Source organism: Plectropomus leopardus, chromosome 15 (assembly GCF_026936395.1).
Source record: "Plectropomus leopardus strain MGB_pleo_1.0 chromosome 15, ASM2693639v1, whole genome shotgun sequence".
In the NCBI taxonomy this organism is placed as follows: domain Eukaryota; kingdom Metazoa; phylum Chordata; class Actinopteri; order Perciformes; family Serranidae; genus Plectropomus; species Plectropomus leopardus.
In genome coordinates this window covers 10,283,662-10,311,555 of record NC_142190.1, presented here as the reverse complement: position 1 = coordinate 10,311,555, position 27,894 = coordinate 10,283,662, and the positions used below count along the sequence as shown (strand labels likewise).

Genomic DNA, 27,894 nt, shown 5'->3' with positions numbered 1-27,894 from the left:
TGCTCTCTTAGTATTATAAGTGATCCAAACCTCCCACTGCTATATGGCTGTTGCCCAGCAAGCGCATGTAAAAGAAAAACACTGGGTTCTTTATGTGCCATGCACTGGCAGCCGTTGCATAAAAGGGTCTTCGGTTAAAACAAAATAAAAAATAACACACAAGATTAATCCAGTTGGAAGTGGCACCATGCAAAACTCATACGGCTGCATCCCCACTGAACTAGGCCACACACTGTATATTCAGGTCAGTCATGGCCCCTGAATTGTGAGACCCACTAAACCTGGCAGTAGAAGAGAAAGATAGAGGCTGATAGAAAGAATGAAAAGAAGAGTGATTGTGGAAATACGATAAGAGGGGCAATGGGGGACACTTTTGTTCAATGAATAATGGGAGAGTGAAAGAAAAAAAAGATGAGGAGATGATATGTGAGAGCCAATTTCTTGTCATAGTGTAAATATTTAAGGACATTATCAGTTTTACATATTCAGAAACTTAGCTGTAATTAGGGACAGGGTTTGGGAAAGTATTAAAAGCTGCTGGCGGGCGCAGACCTCCAATCTCCAAAATTGCAATAAGTGGATAAAGAGACAACGGGCCCCTTGGCACATGCACAAGGCCCCACCACGTCTCTTACACAGGAGTGAGACACACAAACTTTGTGATGGTTTTTGCCTCTTTTTTTGTCTTCCTTTAGTTGTTATTCATCTTTTTGTGGTTTTGTGTCTGTTTGATGTAACGGTGAGTCTTTTTTGGTCATTTTGTGTCTATTTTTGTAATTATTTTGTACTTCCTATGTATCTCTTTGTGGTCTTTTTGTGTCTCTTTATGTTTTATTTTGTTTCAGAAATGAACTTGTCCTGCAGTGGTCTCTCTGGCTTGGTGCTCCATCAAACTCTGTTGTCAATGTTTAGTGGTGGGAAGCCAGTGGAGGATCATGCCCTACTATTTGGTTTGTTTTGCGCAAATTTTGTAGTGGTTTTGCCTATTATTTTTTGGTGCTATTTGGCACCTTCTTTTAGTTGTCATGAGCCTTTCTGTGGTTTTGTGTCTCTCTGGTGTAATTTTGTGTCTCTTTTTGGTTGTTTTACACATTTTTTTTGTGCTTTTGTGTCTCTTCACCTTGTCTCTTTGAGGTAATTTTCAGTTTCTTCCTGGTCGATAATTTGAGAAACATTTTGAAAATCAAGGCCCTACTAACACGTTGGGTCCCTGAGCCTGGTATGCCCATTTGCAGTCAATCCATGATTTTACGTTTAATTTTGTGTTGGAAAAATCTTTTGCCCATCACTGCAGAGATCTAGGCTCAATGCCCTGCTGTGGATTTTCTGGCTTGATGCTCCATCAAACTCTGTTGTCATTATTTACTGGTGGGAGGCCAGTGGGGGATCATGCCCTACTACTTGGTCTATTTACACAAGAAGAACAAAAATCACTTATCTCAGTCTTGCCTAATGATTTTCTTCAAAAAGGTTCAAATATAAAACCACTGGGTGAAACTGTAATTAGCAAACATTATTCAAACTGAGTAAATACTGGATTTGTTGGACTGAGGGTTAGTTGAGGGATTTGGGGGCATCATTAAAATAAAGAGAAGGTATCGTACATTTTACCAGGTTATTTTCAGTCCAACTTTCAGGTACTGTAATTGTAGTTTATTTTTGTTCCTCACAAAGGCACCGGTGTGCTGGAAGACATACAGATGTATTAAATGAAGCATTACTACAGTTCATTCATGTCCTTTAAGTTAGTACACTAAAGTCACAATAATATATTGCATCAAATATATTATAGGGAATTACTTGGCATGAAGGCATGGTGTATTCATTACACATTCCTATCTGTAACAATTTATTATTATTTTACATCAGTTCTCCTCATAAGTGTCTCATTGCTTGTAATTCTGACATGTGAGAGAGCAACTGATTTGCTTGAAATTTTGTTTGTAATTTTCAATAGATTCCTTAATGTTCCCTTGACACCCGAAAGAAAACACGGTTGAGGCAATCAAGATCTCTTTTGTGAAGGAAATAAAAGACAGTTAGAAAACCCTAAAACCAAAGGTGAGAATGTAAGAATGACAGTGTGATGCAGAGAGATAGAAAACCTGACGGGTTCTTTTTCACTACAAGACAAAAATAACAGAAGAAAAAGGCAGAAAGAAGTTTAACCTGTTTTATAGCTCAGGTATAGCGCAATGGGGAGGCAGCCCGAGTTAAAATGAGCATCTTACACACAACACAACAACAGAGCAAAGGCTGACCGTGACCACCTGGGTAGAGAAATATTTGGTATTAACTGGACAAAATGTTCTGGGTCTGACTGATATCTGGTTCGACTTCATTGCTCACTGAACCTGAGCAGTAACAGCCTTATAGGAGCTCCTGAAGAGCAGGAGAGCAGAGAACCACGATGCTGAGTTTTATCTGTAGCAGCAGAGCATCGAAGAGTAGGTAAAAAAAAGACTGCGAGCGTATGCTTGTGCTCTTCATATGGATTCAATAGTTATTGTTGATATTTTGCAGCCTGGCCTCGGAAACTTTGTGAAGTGAGCGCAATGTTTTAAAATGCTAATAAGGTGCTCCGTTCATGAAAAAACCCCAGAGAAATGTACTTCTGCAAGGGGAGGGATTAGGTGGAGGAGACGTAACTGGAAACAAGCAGAAGTTTGGCATTAACAGTAGAAAGAAATAGAGTACAGGCCAGAGGTAAAAGGAAAATAAACTCCAGACGACCCAGCTTCAGGTCTGTTTATTTACATGAAAGTTTGACTTTTCAGCAACTTTTGAAGCACAACTGTTTGATTACAACACATAAGCGCAAAGCTTTGTTATTTTTTTTTTTATCCACACACATTTACTGTATGAATCCTCCTCTGAATTATCTCTTGACATTGTGTTTATGAAAAGTAAGAACTACTGAAAACCAGAGTCAAATTCTTTTCATTCTTAGACTTTCTTGGCCTATAAAGTTGTTTCTGTTTCTGTTGAGTCTCGCCAATTGTTTGGTTTTACAGTCTACACACAGCATCTTATATTTCTACTCAGTACTACAGAGTAAGCCTGTAATTTTTAACATTGTAGAGGGACGTCAAATTGCATCACTCCACTTAGGAATGGCTTTAAATTGGCTTGATAAATCTATCATAATTTGTCTGCATGTCTGCCATTCCCAATATCTTAATTTAATCTTAGTTTAATTTCCTGACTTAAACCTAATCTAACCTTAACTTACATCAAAGATTTACTTTTCATTTGATAATAACCCCCCATCTAAAATCACATAGCTGTTACATAAAATCCATTCAAGGTGGAGGAATATTTTCCTCTGATTATTCATGACTTAACACTTGTTTGCATTTTAGAGTTTGTGCTCATTTCATTTATTTTCGTGAGACTGCACCAAATTTTGTCTTTTCAAACCAACTGTATAGGCCGCAATATTACATGTCATCATTTTTATCTCTATTAGCAAATATTATAGTACTTGATTTTCACTTCAGTAAGAACTGCATCATATAATTTCAGTTCATTACCAACTGCACCAATAAGTAAGAGTGAAGTAAACAATACACCTTGCTCATGCAACAGACAGAGGCAGATGAGCTATGTCAGACCTCACAGTCAGCAAGCTTTGAATAAGCACTTGGTTATAATTAAGGATTCCAATAATAGAGCCTCCCTGGTCACGGTAGAGGCCTCAATGCACTGTGGTTGCTGTGTGTGGATGCTCCGGGTGGGATGATGGGAAAAGTACCTGGGATGGTAGTTGGGTCTGTAGCTGTTCTGAAGGAGATGATGCCAGGCTCCGACTTGCCCTGCTGATTCTCTGCCACCACGTGGACCTCATACTCTGTATTCCAGTCCAGGCCACTCAGTGTCACATACTCACTGTTATGGGGGATGCGGATCTCTGGTTTCCAGTCAGATACATGCTTCTGAGAAAGGAATGCAAAGGGGACAAGTCTCAAAACTAGGTAAAAAAGTTGAGATTGTGGAAATTCTATGCAGGCACAAAGAAAAGGCTCATGTTGGTTAATTTAAAAATGATCCCATTTTCATGCTCGTCAAGATAAAAACAGGACAGCGATGGTTCAGTTGAACTTGAACAAATTGGATGGGCTTTTTTCAAAAACATGAAAAGAAAGCAATGAGTAATAAAAGAAGACATGACCCCAAAATTAGCATGTAAAGTAAATTAACTGGAAACACAGTGTTTTATTATAGTTATTCTGTAATATAATTTTAAATATATAAGTGTGATGATTATGAATATATTTTCCCTACCTTTTTTCTTTTTCCCTAGTTTAAAAAAAATCTACTAATTTCTTGCACTTTTTAGAACAGTTCTTATCAAGTTGCTCACAGCCTTTGTTCCTATGTTTCTGAAAGAAATTGCAACAATTTGCTCTGAGTTGAAGGTTTAAATACTTATAAAAGGTGCCAGAAAACCAGCACAAGAAAAGTGCTGCGCTCAAGGTTTCAGAGGATTAACTCTTTGGAAAATTTGCTCAAATCTGATCTCGGTGGCATCACACAACCGACACATGCCAACTGCCGCCTGAAAAAATGTTTTCCTTGAAGAAAAAAATTCGTTTTTTTGGGATGTCAAAGAACTACTTCAACATTAAGCATTGTACATTATCTTTTTTGAAGAAATCATGGCAAAAAAATCAACGCATTCTTATCCCAGGTAGTCAAATACTGATGCTTTTTCACTGCCTTAGCGTGCGATACTCACACCGAAAACACTCTTTGGCGTTTCTATGAGCTTGTTCAGACATAGTATTAACATGTGTTTTGGTGATCACAGACGCAGCCAAGATGTCCACACTTTTGCTAGCTGCTCTGCAATATGCTTACTTGTCAGGTACAGCTGGAGATACCGCTGTCAGCAGAAATTTGCACGTCTCCTTCCTTAGGGCAAAATGATGGGTTGTCACATAAAACTTACCTAACTCGACACAAAATGTTTGAGTTGTAGAGCATTAGTGCGCTGTCGCCAAAATAATCACTACATCCTGCACTGATGACAAAGATCTTGACCGCTACTCATTACGACGCACTGGTGTTTACACCACCAATGATAGGTGTTATGATGCGCCCCAGACCACCTCAGCAAGTGGTTTGAGTGTTTGAATCACAATGGGTCTTTTTACACTTGTATTTAGTGCTGTCCACTTGTGATCAGATTTCCCAAAACGCATGTTAATACCAGGTCCAAACAGACTCCGTAAGATGACCCTTTGCCTGTAAGTGACATGAAGCTCTCTCCTGGACGAAACACAGAGGCCACTGTGACATAGTGCTGGTTTTTGACGACCTGGGAATGAAAACGGCCTGAAAAAACAAAGCAAAACAGCAAAGTGGCAGCAAGTTACCTCCTTGCCCAGTATACTCACAGCCTTGTATCTGACCAGGTAGTGTTTAATCGGGGAACCGCCATCGTCCTGCTTGATCCAGTTGACCTTAAGAGAATTGCCCCTGTCTTGCATCATGACTTCTAGTTTGGGGGCACTGGGTTCCCCTACACAGGACAAACCAAGGAATTATGATTAGTTGACGTTAATATGGTTGTTGCATCAACATCATCCTGAGGCTCTCAATATAACTTACCTAACTGTGCTTCTACATCTCTTTCTGTGTTTGAGTCTGCTAGTGTCTTTAAGGTCAACACAGCTAAAACTTTTATTGATTGGCAGTTCCATTGATGGAAGTGATTGCTAGTTTAACCTATGCCATTTTTAGATACTTTAACAGCAAACATTGCAATCAGAGAACATTGCAGATGTGGAGACAGTAATCACAGTGTGATTGAGGATGAGAACACAGACAATACAATCGTAAAGTCAAATCTCTGTGGATCACTGACTCCAGTGCTCCATACTATGTTGACAGCAGAATTCATAACTTACATTAACACCCAGGTTTGAGCAATTGAAAGCCACTAACATTTTGTCAAAAAGAGATGAAATGAACTTGCAATCTTGCAAGATTTGCTTACAGGAAAAAGTACATCAAATGTCAAACTAATGCTGCAGATTTTAAGACGGCGGCGTTGTTTGGAATTGTGGCACATACTAAGTAAAAAGCCCAACTGGTTAAGTGAGACACCGAAAGGAAGTGTCCAGGGTGAACCTGGCGTTATGGTTACACTGGAGTTAGTTTATTCAATCATTTAAAAAAATATATTTAATTCTAAATTATCTGTGGGGCATGGAATATGAAGGATGCCGAAAACATAGTGTCTGCTTAAGGGTTAGCATGTCGCATCAAACCCAATGTTATACCAAAGACGGATGAACGACTGTGGTGTCCATGTTCTCATCAGTTTAATGCCTCAGTGTGATCTATGTGTACATTTCCCTGACAAGGACCTTTAGTTATCATGTAAATTACGACTTTTGTTTGTAAGAAGAGAAAAGAGGGAACAGTGCAACCCTGTAGCACCACAAATCCTCTTAAGGATTGGGTTTGGTTGATGAATAGGTCACAAAGTGTTGGACACAGGAAATCACGATTTTGGGGTCCCTACAGCTTCAGGGAAGTTAGATTTTACACATTTTAAGACATTTTTAATGCCACTCAGAATTTAATTTAAGACCTATTCAACAAAATTGAAGAAAAAAAATCATGAGCTGACATCAGTTGCTTAAGATTAGGTACAATGTTGCCCAAATGTTTGTTGTATCTTAAAAAAGACATTTTTTTTTGTCCTGTGAAAAGGCTAAATGATCTACGTACTTCAAATATTGTAGTTTTGTAAAAGTATCTATTTAGTTTACCTTGAAAAAGAAGCTTGTTGTATTATCTAATTGGTTGTAATAAATGTATAGGCCTACATTGTTGTTTGTTCCACTCTCTTGATCTACGAGATGTTAATATGAGAGAAATCTGGTAAATTATTTTTAAAAAATTAGATGTTCCAATTATTTTGAGATTTCTCAATGCAATGTCTTAAAAAAACAGTAAAATTATACTTTAATAACAATCACGTCTTGGCATTTTTATGACTTTTGAGAGATTGATTTAAGATATTCTAATACCAATTAAGGCCTTATTTTTCCTTTTAAGACTTTTTAGGGATCTGTGGGAACCCTGTATTTATTTCCTGTGTCATACCAATGGCCAGTTTTATGTTTCTTTCAACCATGACCACAAACTTTCCCTGAGCTTAATTAAATGGACATTTTAGCTTATATCAAAATCTGTCCTTGACCGTACCTAAGTTTTTTATGTGCCTAAAGCACACCAAACCTTAGCCACCTTTGTAACGGTGAATTGAATCAGTTTTGGAAGGTAATGGCAATGTTATCCTGCCTATAGGGGTGTAGGATCAGAAAATACTAACATGTTTTGTTTTTTTTTAAAGGAAGTTACGTCACTACGTTTCGGGGGACATAATCGAACCAACATACTAAATTCTCAAGCATACAGCGAGGAAGTATTATGATTATGAAGGATAGGTTTTGGCTAAGGGTAGCTTGAAGGGACAGAGGGTAGTGTGGCTGCTTAAGAGGGAGCAGCTGAGGTGTTGTTCTCCTTGGCTTCTCATTATCTGCTCTGTCCACCTGACTAATGACTGCTGACACAATTACTCTATTACTTTTAATAACATATACACAGCCTTGTGGGCAGGAAGGTCAAGGTGTTTTGCATGCATTTTTAGTGGCTTTTTTCTCATGCTACTGTAAGGGAGGAGACTAACAAATCAAACTCATTAATTATTTACATGTTGGCTACACACAGATAGCCTTGGGATGATGTTATGAAACTGACTACCTTATGGTGTTACAGCCTTTGCCCTGTGCTAACAATCTGGTAATAACACCTTACAAGCAGGTGGCAGATAAAAAACTCTCATTATGTTATATAATTGAAGACACGATGCAGATTTGAACTTGTCTATGTTGGGAAGTCATTGAGTGGGAGGGATAAAATAACATTGGAAAACATTTCAAATAGACAGAAAAAAAATTCAGCATTCTTGTTGTCACACCCAGTATTGAACATTTCCAACATCAGTGTTAGTGGAGTTAATTAAATGAATATGCATGAAGGCACTTTTTCTTTGATCGTATGTAATCACTCATCTGAGTGCACTGCCTGAAAACTGCATTCCACTAGACTGGAGTGAGCATGACAGAAGCTGGAAGTGAATCAGACAGTGTTAGTTAGTAACAACAGCAGTAACATGGAGGCAAGTAGACACTGGTACATTCAGCATTGTTATTCACAAGCATCATTCGGGGTTAGGTCTGTTATTTTCTGGAGCTAAAACAGAGAGAGGAGGGTTAGAATGAGAAGCTTGTCCATGCAGGCTGGAAATTTTGGGTGCTGTCACACATTCAGATAGGGAACATGTGGAGTGCTGCCCAGTGACCTCACACTGACACAACATGTGTTCCACATGTAGCCCGCCCTAATACAGCATCCCCATCATTTTCCAGCATACATTGAGACATAAAGTGGACAGAATTGAACAAGAGTTACTGAAAACATGCTGTTGGATTCAGGAATTCATTTTTGTTTTGGAAGTTGTGTGGGTTCATGGTTCAGTCTAATATGATGTTTAAAGCTGAAATCATGTAATCGTTCTAGTTGTGTCAAAGAGTGTGACCCTAATGATTAACCTTTACAGATCACTATTATTAATGCAATGCATCACTGTCCAGCTTTGACCCTTTAATTATGATCTATATAATGTGTTTCACATTTTACTGTAAATATGACTGATATAAAAGTAAGGCCTTTATACACCAAGTTGATCTTTTTCACGAGGTTTCTTCAGTCCATCATCTGATAAGAATTTTTTGGTGCAGAAACTGAGTCTGGCGTGTTTAATTGGTCTACTCATTGCAATATGAGTTCAAATGTAGTTGTCAAGTTGTAAGGGTGATTTCTTGGGTCCCCACTTAAAAAGAATATATTGGGTCAATCCAATTATGAGAGGGAGTCCAGTGCAAAGATAATTGCTCTACTGGTAAAAGCTGTTGACCTATTCCGGCCAGTTGGGTTATAGTTAGGGCTTATTTAAACAGTCTTTACATACAAAAAATGATCCATCCTTTTCAAACATTGTAAACTTCCATGCATCTATTATTTAATTTTTTTTTCATTTCGTATAGTCGTATCTTATAAATTATACTCCATTGCCTCCAGTAGCACTGCTCCATTTTGTTCATATCCATAAGTTTTCAGAAAACATGCATATAGACGAACTGATGCACAAACACAAGGCTCCACCTAACTCCGTCTCTGTATCTAACGTTGAGCATAAATGAGCCCTTAGGCTAAGAGTCAGGGCCTTGATCTTATAAGGACAAAGACAGATGCAAAAAATGCAGAAAATCAAAACTGTTCCACTTGTTTCTATTTGTAAATGTGCAAAAAAAAATTCAGATGAAAAATATGGACTTGGTGTACAAATGGATTCATTCCGAATATCTCTAACTCTTCAACAGGTTTCTCAAATTTCTGAGATTAAGATAAACATAAATGAAATTTTGTCATGTCATCCAATCCTCTCTCATAACCTTAAAATGTGAAACATTTATAAGAACTGTTGAATTGGTGAGCTAAAAGCATTGGTCTTCTTCGTGCATTTGCAGAAATGTGAGTACTGAGAAGACATGACACCAAAGACACAGACACATGCAGACAGGACTGACTTTTTCTTTGTGAAACAGCAGAACAAGAAGGAAGATGCAAAAATATAACAAAAGAAAACAAAAAAAGGACTAAACTTGCATGCTGCAGTAATGCAATGGGCTGCTGTGAGTCCAATCACTAAAACATTGTGCTAAGATCTAAGAAAAGAAAAATAGAATAAGAAAAGTTAGCTATGTGGCTGAAAATGAGGACTAACAGTGCGTGCCATGCAGATTACAATCAGTGGCACTTTGTGAGGGTGCTCTTGTGATGTTTGAATGTGACTTGAAGAGCAGTGGTGAATAAGGAGAGGAAAGATTTTGATATAACTGAAGATTGACTGGTTTCACTAATTCACACTTGTAGGTACACAGAAGCAAGTTTTGGCACAATTTGAAGCAAAAAAAAAAATAGGCAAGGCTGTCAAAACCAGTCTATTTAATTTAATTTCTTATCAATGTTTTCTTTAAACAAGGACAAAAAATAGCACACCAGGGAATTACAAATAATAAAAATGTGTTTGGATTCAAATGTATCTACTAACCCAGTTGTACGTGGGTCTTTTGCCAATAACTATTGTGAGCTCATATGATGCTGACTGATCTTGATATTCTCACCCAGCCAACCCACTTCATTTATAGTCTTCATTTTTCATTTAAGTTTTCTTCAAAAACTTTTTTAAATAATGAGAAAAACTTTAAAACCAGTTGTCCTATGACTGGCTGGCACAGCACTATGGCTCTTTGAGACATGTGAACCCTTAACAATCTTACCTTCTATGTTATCAAAGTAAGATAACTAATGCAGAGTGAAATTTAAAAAGACAGATGGAAAGAAATCTGTTGGCCCAATTACAATTAGATCTGTAGCATATGTTGCATCATTGCAATTTACAGCACCTAAACTGAAACAGGTAATTTGGTATGCTTCAATGTATACGTGTTTCCTTTCTAGTAAGATAAGTTTAGCAATCCATCCACTTTAAATGACTGTTTTATTGGTGCCTCTATGGAGAGGAGCAACCGTGCTAGAAAACAAGTTCACAGATGGGTAACATTAAAACGCCTTGCTCATGATGCATTTCACTTTGAATCAGAGTTGAAGGCAACACTGTAACAAATAGCTTCAGATGTATCTCAGCTAGCTGCTACCTTTGAAGAACTTAAATCAAAGATCCCATTTCTAGCTGGTATTAACGCGCAATCTGGATGTGGATGTCTTATCTGGATAAGGACAAATATGTGTTAATGAGGGTGTAAATGTGATTGCAAACATGGAGTCAAAGAGTTAATCACATCAAGCTAGCTCTTTTAACCAAAGTGGGAAAAGACTGAGGCTCTGGTGTGTATATCTTACATTATGAGATCAGATTGCCTATATACAGAATTAATTTTTAACAAGGCACTGGGAGAGGAATATAGTCTTGCATTTTTACGGTAACAGAGGATGGGCAAAATGATCATAGTTAGCTAGAGGGAAGAAAAAGGCTTCAGATGAATGAGATGAGGAATGTTGAAGTAAAATAGTACACATCTGCTAAATGTTTACTACATATTTGCGTTTTTAAATGGCGCAAAGATGGATGGAAAATGGCCAAATAAACTGCTGTAACGTTTCATCTATGAATCTAATTTAACAAATGCCTCCTATGATCTTCAACTAAACAAAAAAAAGTTACCTTCTGTTGGCCAGCGAAGACGACATCATCAGCACCATGCAAGAGCCACATGACAAAGTCACATGATGTGCACGCACATGATTGGTTGAAAGGATAATAAAAAAGAAGGAAGGAGGGTGGGGGGGGAGGCGTAGGGGGCACATGGAAACATACAAAACATTTGTGAAATGATGAAAACATGTCAACACAATAAACAAATAAACAAGAATGTTAAAGACAAAATATAAAGAGGAACACAAACAACCAAGAAAAATACATAAATCCATAAACATTTTTTTTTTAAAATACATATTAAAAAAACAAGTTAAAGAATACATGAAGCACCTCCAGACTTTAAGTTTTGTTTTTTTTGGAAACCATGTAGAATATAAATAAATACACTGATGTTGATTTAAAGATACAACCAAAACTGGACATCCAGAATTGCCTCATGCATCCAGACAATTAACAGCTTTTCCTCTGACAGATTTACTTTTGTTGAAATATTTTGCATTAATAGCCAATCTGAATTTGAACTATGGTTGGCTCTAACAGCATGACAGCCATTAAAGACAAATTAAAGATGTAAAAGAAAAACAGCAGTTTTTCTGGTCCCCCTGGGACAAACAAGAAATCAGGGTCAAAAAAGAACAGAGGAAACTCTGCAGCTTTGAGAATACAAACCATGCCAACTAAATGTGACACACAACACAGCAGACGACATCATGAACACATGAAACATCGGGGGAAATTAGACATCAGCATTGGGCAACGGTCTAAAAGCATTTGCGAGATTTGCTTTGAGTGATGCATTTGCAGAGGACATACTATGAACAATGATATCCTACTGACATCTAATATGAAGCCAAATGCTATTAGCTAAAAGGGAGAGATTCGGTTAGGAACACTGCAACAACACACAATCATCATACAGTACATCAGTATCTCAAGAGACATACAACATATTCTTCAAGAGACTTTGTACCACACAAATAAGTCATGTCTAATAACACACTGTTACCTCAGATTTTGCTTTAGGAATCAAAGCAATGAGCAGTTAGATGGGTTAGTTGCTTAAAGGTGCGATCAGTTATAATTTTACTGGCTCTTTGCACAAAATAATGATGATATCAGCAGGGGCTTAAACGTGTTGCTTATTAGACTCAGTCACCTCTCTGTTATCTTAATGCAGGATTTCTTAACAGGCAAAGCAGTCCTGGCTCAGTGTATTTCCTGGTTGTGTCGTTAAGGACCACACTAACTCCGCTAGTGGAAAAGACTAGTGTGCACTATACTGTCATGATTGACAGATGATCTGGTGAGGAGTCTGAGCTGAATGGACACACTCTGAAACATCGGAGAGCTCTTAAGGAAAGTCAAAGCCTACGGTGACAGAGTAGTTTTGATGAGAACTATAACATGTGAGGCAGAAACACGTTTGGGATGTAGCAGGAAGTGGAGGAAAATGCATTTTTACAGAGTTGTACCCTCTTTTTTTAGTATAGTCATGCATCATGAAAGACTGTCAGAATGGCACCAATGAACCCAATAGATGAGAACAAAAACAACTGAAGTAAAAAGCCAAATTCAAAACCAATCAGTGGTTATTACTATAAGCACTAGAAGATTGCAGCTGTAAGTGTGACTAATAGGTAGTGTGATTTACAGACTAAATACAGTCTGGCGTGGTGTTTAGCTCAAGTAGTTAAAGTAGTCTCCATGACAAAATTGGTATTTACTGACCTTAAATGATAGATTTGACTTAAATGAACCAGTTTGTTGTCAACATTAAAGTCAGAAAATGACAGTAAATTCTACACGACACAAAAAAATTAAGGTGTTAGCAACTATCACTCAATGCTTTTGCCAAAACCTTTTGTGCCACATTGTTGTGTGACAGTGTTAAGTCTACTAGCAATGAGCATTATGTCCAACTGTTAAAACAATACCCACTATCTCTAAAAATAGCACTTCAGTGTCAGCGTAGAATTCTGTATGCATTTTCATGAACTACCAGGTCACAGCAAACTTTGTATAACCATACTCTAAATTAACTGCACCACAATCAGAAGGGTCTTAAGTATGTGCTGTGATTTAAATCTTCATGAATGGACAGATTGTGTTAATTATTTCATACAAAACACAACAGTCAGGGTGTTAGAAGGACAATCTTTATGTCCTTTACAACTGTTAGTAAAATCAAACAATGAGAATTCACGACTGTTAGCAAAGCCAATAAGTTGCCAAACTCATTTTGCTGTGACTATACTCTACAGAGTGTGAGCTCCCCTGTGAGCCACACCAGGAATAAATGGACATCTACATTAACCGTGAGGCCAAGCAAGAAAGAGAGCTAGAGGTGAAGAGAGACACACTGCACACTGCACGACTGGCATACTCACTACGGGCCATACTGGTGGCAGCAATAGGGGGTGGGATCTCGGATGAAACTGAAAGATGGTGAAAAGATGGTGAGAAAAGCTGGAGCTCTCCTCAGCAGGGAGCAATTCGGTGCCGGGTCACTGCTGTTGTCATACTGTCTCTGTGATAAGAAATCTGTTAGCACATACACTGTGCTAACCGCTGTGACGCAACAACATATGCATTACTTTCTGCATTAGGTCATCCACGTGAGCCGAGACATGTAATTTGCAACTGGGACAACAGCACTCTTACTCTCTATCATCATAGTTATAGATTGTTACGCACACAAAACACTAAATCTTATACCATATATTTCATTCACATTTACTTTTTATTGAAAGTTTATATTCTTAAGGATTTATATTTTATGTTCGGACAGATACAGAGAAATCAAGGCCTGAGGTGTTGAGAACTATTGACATAGTCTTTGACCAGCATTAGCCTCTGAACAGGGCTAGGGCCCTGTATGCTGGACTTTGGCTTTCACCTGCTTAATATTTAAGATGAGGGGAAAGTTGAGGACAAATTTCCCCAAACAACAACTTCTGAGTCAAAAAAGAATATATTTCCCTATAATTTTGGAGCTTATGCCTGTAAGCAATACAGGTACTTCATGCTGAAACACAGCAAACTCTTTTGCAGTACTTGTAAGACCTCTGTTGCTTGTTGAGCATCCTACGCTGCCTTCTTATATGAGCAGCCTTTGAATATACAGCGTCTACTTCCTTCCCTTTTGTACCAGTGTCAGCAGCCTTTGTTTTGGTACTCGTGGTGTCATTTACAGAAACAACTACCAATTAGTTAACGTTGTCAGATTTCTACAAAGTCTAGCCTACACTTCCCTGAAGCACCACACACACACACAAGCACACACATACACACACAGACAATTATTCTCCTGAAACCAAAACAATGCCAAAAGTAGTGTTTAAAAAATGCATATAAAAAACTCATTGGTCCAAACCTGAATGCGATGCAGCAACAGAAAAGATGCAGCATTGAGCATCTGTTCTGTCTAAAGAAAGCTGCAGCTCTCAGCCACCTGCATCTCAACAGAAAATAGGAAGCTCTTTAGACTCTTTCTTAATGTGCATCCCTGTGACCTCTGAGACACAATTGCTATCAAGTCTAATGGCCAAATTACTGCGCCAAAATAAAAGCACATTGTGAGCAGAAATGGGAATCTTAAAGATTTCTGGGAATTGAAGGCCTGAATATTTAAACCTTATGTGTCCACACGGGCCATTTCTGTGCAAGGTTGCCTTGCTATTGACATGAATACCAGTAAATATTCTAATTCCATGTTAATTACCACATGAAAATACATGTGAAATCCTCTGTGTGGTCTCTGAAGACAGTGTACTGTCTTTAAAGACCTGATAAAACACCCACTGGCTGAGCTGCTGCAGTGCACAAGTACAATAAACCTTATTCTAGAGAGACACCGAAAAAAAGATGCTACGAACAAGCAATACTAAAGAAGCAAGGGTAGCACAAAGGACTAGGGTACAAATAACACACTCGCTACAGACTGTACTGTGAAGCTGTCATATCTATCTTTCACACTGTTAAACAAACCTGAAACTTCATTAGAGTAACGGAATGGACTGCCACCTGGAAAATTAGTACAACAGGTAATGAGGAGAAAATGTAAGTTTTGGACGATGATTTCTAGAGAATGGTCAAAATAAAGCAAATAAATGCAGTAGAGATGGAAACATGTACAGAGGGAAAATAAAGCAAATGAGACAGGCAGAAATGTAACTTACTTGTGAAAGAATACTCTGAGAGGTCCAATGGAATACATAATAGATGGAAAACCATGATGAGAAAACAATAAAATAAAAAGCAGAAACAAAGACAATGAAATGAGAAATATGAACAATGAAGGAGGGCAACACTCTTCTGCCACATCATTAACCCACTGTCACACTGCTACTGTGTCTTATTGGACTTTCTATCTGCAGCAAATCTTGCTTGTCATTGTTCTGCAGTTAATCTGACTGTACTGTATTACCCTCCAAATTAGAATTTCCTGTACTTAATGACCTCATGCTCGGATATGCCTTTAGTCGTGGTAGGGATTTTATATTTTCTTAAAAGAACACTGGGTTTCTGGATGACAATTTCATGCAACTCAGATGTCACTTAAATGGGACCTATCATGCTCTTTTGGGTTCATATTTGTATCTTTGGTTTCTACTTGAACATATTTACATGCTTTAATGTTTAAAAATAAATAAATAGATAAATAAATAAATACATAACTAAATAAATAATTCACTTTATTTTACTCAGTCTGCCTGTGCTGGAACCACAGACTACAAATAAAGATGGACAACATGACAGTTCCCCCAAAGTGTACTTTTTGAATCTCGGGTGCCTCCATGGATGTAATAAGAGACCTGAAAACAGGGGTGGATGCAGGGACGCGTTCATTCCTATTAAAGTTGCTCAGTGGCACATGAAGCCAAAAACGTTCAACTGACGCATAAACCTGGATGATCGGCACTGCCCAACATCATTGGGCCAATGAAGCAAGTGAAATAGAGACTCCTGTCAGCGAAGCTGGCTACTTCCAGTTTGGCGCTCCTCTAAATTGAATGAGCATAGAATGATTTAAAATTGCGACACTTCCAAATTGTCCAACTGTTATCGAATCAAATGAATTAAATCCTGGTATGGTGTCTCATAAGTCATTTTGTCGGGTTGTGGAGCTTAAAGAATGTATCTACTAATTCACAAGCATCTGTTTTTACAATCCAAGCCCATGGGAAAAAAATCTTTTTTGGGTTGAATAGCATCAAGTGACTGACTCGGCAATTGTAGTCCCATTTTTTGGCCACTTGTTAAAATGGCTTCAAAGACCGGCACACTTCCTGAGTGACTGGTTTCTGGGCCTTCCATATCTTGGCATCTCTGTACCATTATTGCCACCGGCGAGTTTAGTGGCACTTTCTACTGTGAAAAATCACCAATAAAAGCTTCTGAAGCAGATGACCATAAAAAGAAGTCATGAGCTGACTTCAGCTTATATAGAAAGTAATAACAAATATTGCAAACAGAGTATTCAGAGTGGCCTGGAGCTAAAGGCTTTTGCTCATAAAAATAAAAGTATCCTGTGTTTTGTGTGTTTTTTTTTTTTTTTAACTTAGGCCATGTTTAATAAAAACATCCAACACTGTAACATTAATATGATCAAAAATAAGGAAAGCATGATAGGTCCCCTTTATATGACAGCAGCATACAATCTAAACTGATTCCTCCGTGTCCATTTCCATTTAATTGCTGTAAATGATTCATTAAGCTTGACCTCAACGAAAAGTTTACAAATTTAAAATCAAAGCTCTAGTTAGAAAGGTGTAAACTCAAATAATACATCAGACACTGATTTGTGCTGAAACATCTTGAAATAGCACAAAGCCTCTCTCTAAGGGGATCAGGCAAAATAAGGAGGATGCTGAGGAGTACTTTTCTACAGAAGCAGCGGGGTGATAAAGCACAGATGGAAGCGTGACACAGAGGCTGGTACAAGCTGAAACAAAGATTTATTCATGACCCTGATTTGAAACGCTGACTGAGAAATAGGTCTGTTGCCCTCTAATTGCAGCCTGGGCAAAGTCGCTCTGCAGTGGAGAGAAGGATTTAGGGATAAATCTGGTTTGTACCATTTGGTTCTAATTTTAGTGCTTTCGGTCATCATTTCTATTTGTAACAATCATTATGCACCCACCAAGGAAACTGGGTGCACAATGGCATTAGAGGACACAAACATGAGTCAAACTATCAAAAAACATAGGAAAACTAAAATTATTGCCAGACTGTCCATTGTAAACAACCATTATAGTGTTTATACCAACTTTCTGGTTCAGTATTGACCGGTTTTGCTCACTGTAGATGTGCATGAAAGATTTCGTGCACACTGAGGTATTACTACCAACATTGCTGGTGCCCTCAATTTCAGTTTAACCTCCAAATAAAATGATTTAGATCATCATACCAAAACTGCTGGCTTGATTGCATTTCTGATCGTCCGACTGTTCCTGCTTTTTGACTTTGTTCAATGTTGCCATGTCCTCAGAAATTACTTTGGCAAATATAAATATAATGTTATCAACAGAAATGATAATTGAAACTATAAAAATAATACCAAAGTTGCTTTAAAACAGAATTATCCATTAAACTCCAACTTTCTCACCTCATCGTCATTCTGCAATCAAACAAATGGAACAAGACCTACAGAAACCTCCGTTATCAAGCTAATTGCTTTCAGAAAGTGAGGCCCTTTTCCCATGTTATAATGTGAAAAGTTAGTCTAAGCATTTATTTGGCATTTTATTAAACACTGTACTGGATAACTGTGGTCTTCTGCATATACCCTCTCTCAGCTTCAGTAAAAAACAGTTTTTGGACTTCTATTTAGGAAGGGAATCAAGGATCGTTCCAGTTGAGACAGTGCTGCTGTAGTAAAATAATAATTTCAAGTGAATGTGGAAACACAAAAAAACAATATGCAGACCCATATTTCTACACAACATAGACCTTAATTCCTGTAATGCCATGTGTGACTCTCTGCATGAGTGTCTCTGCTGCCCAAACGAGCAGAGCCTCCTTAACCACATTTTAATGTCCTTTTATAAAAACATTTGCAGCAAGCAGGCAGATATTTTTCTTTAACTAAAAAAAAAAAAAAAACAAATGCAAAAAAATGCTGCACAGATATTCTCATATTTCATCCATTTTCATGACGAGATAATAAAACAGTTGCCAACGGCTGAAAACCTGTATAGGCCTTTGTTTTTTCCACGCAGAGAATTGATCACATATCAATAAAGGAATTGATGAAGAACTGCACCAATAAGCAGAATCAGTAATGGCATTGGTGTCATTAAAATCTTATCAATTCCAATCACTACTTTTATTGAGCCCAATTTATACTTCAGTGAGATAGCACTGTATCTGGCATGCTGTTACACATAATCAACACAAAACTGATGCATTTAATGTCACATTCTGATTGGTGGTGACAGGTGTTGTGCACCTGCTCTTTGCTGTAAGGTTGCAGATGATGCCATATGCCTACCACAGCTGTGATTTGACGCCAGATTATTCACCAAGACAAACTTAAATGGTGAGAACACAGAGGGTGACAGCAAGTCGCCCCAGATCATCCAGAAAACTGGTGCGAGTTTTGCGGCGGATGCCGATGAAATGTGACACCATCAAAACTCCCCTCATCTGCCTGACAAGTAGGCGTCCTCCTTGTATCTTCCTTGTTCTGCTAAGGTGACTCTTTCTGCTTTCCTCCAAACACAGCGAGACAGAAAATTCCCTCCGCCTCCAACATTTCATCATGCGCTGCCATTTCCTTCACGAAATATAAACAACCTTCAGCAGGGCTTGACCCCTGGCTGCTATATTAACAATGCGCGCTGTCACTGAACTATAAATACAGAGTTGACACTTCTTCACACTAAGGTATAAATCAGCCTTCGAAATGCACAAGTACTTTCCAGAAAGCTTTCACTAAATCATCTGAGTTGTGGACTAAAAAGACAGAGCAATGCAGACTGGAAGGAGGCTAGGTCTGCCTTCCACACTGCAAACATTCAAGAGGGAAAGAGACACAAAATACTGTCCAGTGATGAAGACACACAGGCTATACTTTGCAGAGTTAACACTATTAACCAAGCTGGATTATGAAGTGGCATTGTGAATTATAGTTCCTTCAGGCCTGGCTGGAAAAGGACTGCACCGGGGGGGCTTGGCATGAGAATAGAGCGGAGTAGGGGTGAAAGCATCTGGGCTCAGCTAGACATGAGCAGGCAGTGGAGTGAGCAACAGCATTAGGTTCAAAGCATCGGGGTCAGAGGAACGCTCACTGAGGGGCAGGGACACGAGCAGTGAGGGCAGTACTTACGGACTGGTTCGGTCTTGAAAATGATGCTATCGCTGCTCTCGCCTTCGCCCTTGCCGTTGATGGCCGACATCTTGACCTCGTAGGTGGTCTCTGGCTTCAGGCCAGCAATGGTGATCATGGAAGTTTCTGTTGGAGGTGAGTGGGTGTTAGTCCATGCACGTATACAGGGGACCAAGAATGAGCATAGAATAAAGGTACAATATATGTTGTTTGCTCTCTATGTATGTGAGATGCAAAAACACCTGTTAAATTAACCCTTTGAAACCTGAACAAATTGACTTGATTTCTTTTAAAAACAGAAGGGTGACAAACAACTTAGTTTAAAAAAGTTTAAAACAACAACAATAAAAAAATAAGAAATTGTCCAAAAGAAATCTCAGGTTTAAGATGTTTAAATACTTAAGAAAGGCATCTGAACACCGCTCAAGAAAACTCATGTCAGTCAAGGTGTTAGAGGGTTAAGCTTAGTATGTTAGTCTTTTGTAAATAACTAGAATACACACATTTTTGAGAAAAAAAAGTAATCAGGCCTTCCAAGGCATTTAAAAAAAGATCTGATGCAGTCCAGCTGCATCATTTTTCTTTCAAAACACAAAGCTGATGACTGTCACATGGATTTTTTTGTTTGAACTGTTGTTTACTTGCGGTAGTTGTCACATATTTTACTTGTTCTCTGCTTTTGCTTTTCCTTGTTGTGTTGACTTTGTGATACTAAATTGTTGTTTATTTGTATCATTACTCTAAGCAGAATTAGGGTGGACTAGGAACTATTTTGTGGAAGCTAATGGAGATCCAAATGATGAATAATTCAAAAAATTTATTTGGTCTTGCTTTTCGGCTTTTGTTTGTTTATCAGGCTCCCTGTTTGCTTCCCTTTCTGCACTCATTACATTCACTGACATGATTTATACAGTATGTACTCCATCATGTTTTTGCAGTTATTCTGTTGTGTTTGTTTTTAGGTGCGTACTGTACCTTGATCAAATTTAAAGAAGTTACCATTTTGGTATATTGTTGTGCACATGTTGATCTCACCTGGACTCAAATGGGACTGAGCAGCACTCGCTTTTACCATTGTCACTGCAATCAGTATTTATTTCCCCTGCATTAGAAGTCACTCATAAATCCAGAGCAGGCAGTAGCTGCTGGCTAAAAGGGATTTTGATTATATTACATGTGCAGCATGACGTAACAGGTAGGCTGGAATGAACTGGAATATAACTGGATTATTCATGGAAACTCAATCACCAATAGGAGCAGAGGCAGATTGCGCAGACTGCGACCACTAGGATATCTGTATGTAATGGCCAGTGAGCACACGGGCAAAGCAGAGCTGCATAATGAAGAGCTAAGAAAAGGGCAGGTTCTAATCACAGTGGGGTTGGGCGGTTTATGATTTCAGCTTTATTTAGCAGAAAGAAAAGACTTGTTTCAACACAAAAGGGGGTCACATTTAGTGCAGAAGGAAAACAATTAGGCAAACCTGCTACTGTAATGTTTGAATGTAAATTGAATGGGTGAAGTGAATTTATTTAACCAGTAATGACCTGACAGGAAACCATTTTGATAGCTTTGGATATATACAGTGTGAACTTGTTTTTTTTCGGGACATAAAAACAGAGCGTCTAAAAGTGCAATACAAGTTCAATATAATGTTTTTAAGACCTATTCCAGATTATTTTCAACCAAACTTTTCTTATTCAAATATAGCAGGTAAGTATTAACACAAGTGTTAATGTGGTCCTGTGCAGAGGAAGGTTTATGTAGGAATAGTGCAACAATACGTAAATAATTAGGGTTCAGTGGTAGGTTAGAAGATTTGTAACATCAAAAATGTGGACTTTCATGCAAAGAGGTTGGCTTATTTTAGTTTAAATTCCAAACTTTGATGATTTTAAAAGTCAAAATTTATACAGTTGAACTGAAAACATTTAAGGACACGGGACACCCTGAAAAAGGTTAAATTTCTTAAAATTAAAATGTACTACACTGTTAAAACAGTATTAGCAAGGCAATGATATTTCAATCAGGATACACAGATACATACTTGTTCCTAGGCTTCTAACGTAAAAAGACACTTGGCTGGTATTTCACTGTGTAACAAAGAGTTGAGTAATTCTATGGCTGAGAACAAATGTAGGCCTCAATGCAAAACACCTGAGAAACACTTCTATTCTGTTACTGTGACTCAGAGAAAATTCTAAAAGTGATTCACATTCATGTCTGAATGAGACGGGCTTTCAGAATGAAACACGCATAAGTGACTGCTTGGGGAAACTGTATGAGTACAGCTAAAAAGCATAAGGCCAAATTAATTCACAACCAGGCTTTTAGTAGCACCAGCTTCAGTAAAACTGATGCCGCTGCAGAAACCATTCATGTTCAGATGAGATTTCCAGCTGGCCCGGAGTAATTTACCAATGATTACCACATGCTGGTTTCCGCAGCTTCTCTAAAAGGTTATCTTCTCTACAAATCACAACAATTGTTACAAATTTGACTGACTTTGGTGTGTGTTAATCATTGTGTTGCTACAGTTACTGCGTGCTTACTGCGGCATCCATGACTATGTGTTGGTGTCTTAAAATAAATCTTGAAGGGATCAAGGAAACATATGGCATTAATGACCTGGTCTATTTCTTACCTCGACTGAGCATTTGCTAAGATTTTGAACCAGGTTTTGTTATTTGAAAATACAGCAATTACATCATATATTTTTGATACAAACACCAAAAAGTAGCCTGGCTGTGTTCATTTTGCAGACTGAGCCCTGACACAGGAAACATATGTTTGCATTTTGTTTGTCAGCGTCAATTGCAACACTGAAAAGGATGCAACAATTAAGCTATAAGGCTATAAATATTATTTATTTTTATCAAAAAATCCCATGTCTGTTCCCACTGACAATTGTTGTCTGTGCATGCAGAGCCTGATACCTTATTCTTCTGTGCCATAGAACTCAACTGTTGTCCAAAAATCTATCATGAGCACATCAATAAGGTACATGAGTGGCATGTTGCTTCATTACCATCAGCACGTTGACTGCAATTTAATTTGAGTCAATCCCTATCTCCCTGCTGTCTAAAATAGCCCCCAATAAAGGCAGGACTTATTTTTATCCTGATTTGTATAACATTTGCTAAAAAACACAGTGTTTAGCTTTTTTTGTTTTTTTTAAGAAAATCAATTTGCCATTTTAAAAAATGTCTCTATGTTTATGTGAATTGTTTTTAAAGATTTAAGTTTTCAGGAAGAATAAATGGGCTTTGGCCTGAGTGCTGGGCCGGGAGCATAAGATAAGACAGAACTTTATTTATTCTGAGGGAAACTGCTACAGTATTGACTCAGAAAGTATTGAGAGATAGATGAACACATTGTTGGTTTGGATATTTCCATGGGATTTCTTTACATTGCATACATATTAGCAGCATATTGGTTATTTATCCATCATTATAAAACAGTTATTAGTGCCTTATTCTGCATGAACATATTCTACAACCACAAGGCCCTGGGTCTTCAACAGGGGGTCCAGGAACTCTAGGGGGTCCTCAGAGTTACTGCTGGGGGGTGAAAATTGTTGTTTGATCATTTCTTATTTAAAAGAAAATCAGATATTTCTGAACAGACACATTAATCTGGATTGAGCATATTTTGCCTTTGCAACAACTTTGTGAAAGTGGGTCGTCCTACCTCAAAAGCAGGGGTCCCTGCTTCGTCTCTCTTTAAGATAAGGAGTACTAACCCGACCCCTGCACTAAGCCATTAATTACAACACCTCACTTAAGAATGGGTAGAAGACTTTTAGTTGGAACAATTAATTTAGAGTTATTTGGACACTTTCAGCACTTGTAGTTTTGTGTTTTGTTTACATAAGTCTTATGAAGGGAAAATGACTATTCTCATGGTACAACTTGTGGCTGTGGCTCAGGAGGTAGAGCGGGTTGTTCACTGACCTGAAGATTAGCAGTTCAATCCCTAGCTCAACCAGTACTTATATCAAAGCATCTTGGGGAAAATACTGAACCCTAAATTGCTCCTGATGTGTGTTAAAGCTGAGAAGTCGGCCACCGGTGTGGGACTGGGTGAATTCGACATGTAGTGTTGCAGCACTTTGAGTGGTCAGACTACAGGCGCATTTCCACTACATGGTACCATCTCTACTCTACTGTACTCTACCCTCTTTGGTATTGGGTAATTTTCTGGGCGTCGTTTTACATTTGAAGATAGTACTGCCTCACTGTAGCTGGTCGTAATAGCGACACCGTGCAAAACTGCCGTGACGTCATCTTCAACGTGACACACACACATATGCACAGACACGCACTCTTTGGATACGCTCGTCGACGAGCGAGGTGAGGAACATTTCTACCTTGTCGAGCGACAACGGTTCGATCTTTCTGGTTGCCATTTTGGGAAATTAAAAAAAAGATACATAACTGCAGCTGCTACAACAGCTTAGCTGTTTAAAAATGGCGGGCATGTGTTTGCACTATTCAGGGTATTCCGTGTGTGCCGCGCATTGATGACACAATGAGGCAGTGACGATTCTCTCTGACCAATCAGTGGTCTGCAGTGTTTCCACATCACCTTTTAGTACCTCTTAGTACCCGATCAGCTTTTTTTGGAACACCAGGAGAACATGATGGAAATGCTTAACTAATCATCTAGAGACTAAGGCATTAATAAGTGCTTTATAAAAGTCAAATATGCTACTAATATGCATGCTAATATGCAACTAATTAATGGTGAATATGTGTAACTTAAGATAAAGTGTAGCCAAATATAGCATGGTAAGTCTTACAACTGACACAATAGCAATTTATTCATTACCTCCCGTGCCCTTCTGCTTCAAGGGCATAACAACAAGCATGTTGCCATTATAGTACAGTAAAGATTGATCATTTTCATCTATTTGCAACCTTGATTTAGCTACAATATGTAATATGCACTACAAACCATATATGATACAGGCAAATATTAATATGTTATGCATAAAACCTAAAATGTAAAGAGTTAATAGACATGTTTAGGATACAGCATGGCAGGTGTATACTTTAACTTTGACATGTAGCTTCCTGTGTGCACGCTGCAGCTGTAGGCATTTATATATGGACCCACAGTAATGGGTGTGGTATGGCAGTACTGCTTTCAAACATGTGATGGCAGCCCTGGTTCACAATATTGTAAGAGACACTTTCAACTAAATATCCTTTTTTATTGACGCATTTCATCTACTTGATAATTTTTTTATCTGTAAAAAATGATAAGAGTCCTCAGCTGCATATGATGGAATTTTAGAGCCTACATTTCTATCAGTGATCCTGATTTTACATATTAATGCTACATACTGTAACAAATGTATGCATGTATAGTGCTACAGATATGTTGCATTTCGTGTACGTGTGTTTTAAAAAGGCTAGGGTGTGTGTTGTGGTTGATGTGGTTGAATGAGATATTTTTGGTAACATTTACAGTTGCTGTGTGGGTGCTTGTGCTTTGTTTTGTGCCTGACAGGCGGCTCTTGGGCCTTGAGTTGACAGTGGAGGCTGTCAGCCACAGACTGATACGTCCCATGTGGCAGACAAGACGAGAACCATCCAGATTTGTAAGAGACACAAACCCTCAGTGGGATGGGGATATTATCTGGGGCCTGTCAGTGTCTGAGCTGACTGTCATTTAGGCTACGCTGTGTTCCACCTCTCCTCCTGACATCAGCTACTGTCACGTTTGGATTAACTGTTGCTAGCAGAAATGTTTTCCTGCAGCTTTGGCCCATATTTCCTTCATCTTGGTGATTCTCTCTAAATAAACAGGTCCTAAAATAACAACAACAATGATAATTTTATGTCATTTTTGCTTGTATGTTCACAAGTTTTCAACATGCAGCCAATATCTGTATATGAATGGATGGAGTCAGTTTTCCAGGAGTATAAAAGCCATGGTGATGGGAAAAATGTACTGATGAAAAAATCAAACATTCATGGACTTAGTCAGTTGTATTAATTTTCTTTTACATATTCCCATCCACCCATGGTATATATCCTGGCGCTTCAGTTTCCACTGTGCTTTGGGTAATGGAAATAGAGAGTGTAGCTAATATTGCCATGTTGCTACTTTTCCACCTGAGCCTTGTTTTCTGTCTATTTATTTGGAGTCGGACAATATAATAGAAATATGATACTTTTGTGAAAGCTGCACCATTAAAAGTCAGCTTCTCTTCACACTGTTACAATTACAATGAGTGGATTATTTTGATACTCAAAGAGTTAATACCTTATGACTAAGAGGCAAGATCTGAACTTTTAATTCACACCTTTTTATTTTTACAGAATTTCTAAACAGTTTTCTGTTATTTATCAAAACATATTGGAGGCTGAGTAAAACCTTCTTTGAGATGCCTTTTGCAGCAAGATGCATCATTTGGTTGCAAAGGCTTTAAACAGCTTAACGGGGTACTAAGGTGTAGCTGATGCAGGTGATGCATCTTAAAGAGACTGCAGAAAAACACTGACCCTGAAGAGTGAATTTAATAACATCCCTTGCATCCACTTTGCGTGATTAAAAATATACTTTTCAAAGCTTTTAAGGAAAATGCATGTAAGTGGTGGTGACTCAGGGACTTAAAGAGCAATTCAACTCTGAATCACACTGTGCAGAAGTCAGTGTCACAGCAGGCGTTTTTATGTCACTGACATAATATGATGGTAAAAAAGCACAAAGTGAGAATTCTTTGAAATGTTTTTTTTTAAATATATTGAGATTGCACAGGTGTTATAACATGCTTCTGATAGCCAAGGGGAATCACAGAGCAGCCATCCAGTGAACATTTATCAGGAGAGGTGGTTGACTTACCATCCTTAGCGCTGTGCTCACTGCCAGTCCAATCCTGGCCAGGCAAACGCCATTCCACTTTGTACTTGATAATGGGCACTCCACCCAAGGAATCAGGCTCCGTAAACTTTACCACTGCGGTGCTAGAGAAAGGTTCCACGTGGAAAACTTCTGGTGATGACGGCACCTCTGCAACAGAGCGCAAGAAAAAAACATCCTTTTTAAAAAACTCAATCTAAAAGCTGGCTGTGATGCAAAGATTACTATAAAATACAATGATTCACATAATGTATTTAACTCCAAGTATACAATGTTAATTGATGCCCAATGCCCATGAGGAACAATTAAAAAAAAAAAAAAAAAAAATTTTCAAGATACTATTTGATTAAAGGAAAACTTCACCCACAAAATGACCATTGGTTAAAAAAAAGAAAAAAAAAGTCATTTTACCTTTAATTCATGACGAAAACTATTTTTTTTTGCATGAATCCACCAAAAACAGTGAACATATTGATTTACTGATTGACTGATTGCATATATCAAAGGAAAATGAATAAAAAGAGAAAAAAGCCTTAACAGATTCAATGAAAATACAGAGCGACTAACTGCTTTAAAAGCGGTACATTTGAAAAGCTAGTTTTGGAAATATAATACCTGTAATTCCTCTGAAATAAAGTATTTGAGCCTTGAAAATTATGCATGATGACAAAGAAGTTCAGTTTCTCTACAGTGTAGTGTTGCAAGACTGTAATGCCTGTGTGGTTCACTCAGATTGATAACAGTCACTACAACAACTGATATTGTACCGCTCTAAATCAGCCCCTTTGACAATTGTGGTTGCCGGCATGCCTCTGGTGCCCCAAAGCCTCTGGTCACTAAATTACTGAAGATCTGTTGGACATGCCCAAAAAAGCCTGCAGCAACAGCTTTACCTCCAGCCTGAGTTACACTTTGATTCATGAGGATAGGACACAGTGTCACAGAGATGGAGCACTCTGTACGATTTAGTAGTCTTCTGTAGACATGATTGTGTAATGCTGTCTTTTTATCTTTCTGAGGCAGGCCCTAATGATGGTAATAAGTATGTCCGGTGCATGTTAATGACATCCATTTAATTTGGGTCTACAGTCCCTGTACAATTACTGTTCATAAAATCTGATACAGTATATTCATAATTTTTTTGAATGATGTGACTCTTTGACCTTTCCTTTAGTGCCTCTGTAAAGTTACAACTTTCACTTGTGCATAAGAAAATTAATTCATTTAAATCAACCAAGACTTTACTAATTACATCCATGCTCCCCAGAGGACGAACCCCTGTGATTGTAGTTCTTCATGACCTTCTGTCTAGCAACGCCATTTACCTTCTAAGAACAACAAACTCATCGTTGTGAATTTAAAAGCTCACAGTTAT

At 38.1% G+C, this 27,894-nt stretch overlaps 1 protein-coding gene across 11 annotated transcripts in view; it reads right to left on the bottom strand.

Annotated features, from left to right (window-relative positions):
• ncam1a (neural cell adhesion molecule 1a) overlaps positions 1 to 27,894 on the bottom strand; it is a 302,862-nt gene that overhangs the window by 33,523 nt on the left and 241,445 nt on the right. For 5 of the 11 annotated variants that reach the window (XM_088088681.1, XM_088088684.1, XM_088088682.1 and 2 more), the window contains 4 exons: positions 26,502 to 26,669; positions 19,650 to 19,775; positions 5,400 to 5,524; positions 3,755 to 3,935 (listed from right to left, as the gene is read on the bottom strand). In XM_088088681.1, coding sequence (XP_087944807.1) covers positions 3,755 to 3,935; positions 5,400 to 5,524; positions 19,650 to 19,775; positions 26,502 to 26,669 — 600 coding nt within the window. Of the gene's footprint in view, positions 1 to 3,754; positions 3,936 to 5,399; positions 5,525 to 13,707; positions 13,756 to 15,307; positions 15,344 to 15,498; positions 15,514 to 19,649; positions 19,776 to 26,501; positions 26,670 to 27,894 lie in introns of all 11 variants that reach the window. The other 6 variants (XM_088088676.1, XM_088088677.1, XM_088088678.1 and 3 more) reach the window with 2 other exon arrangements.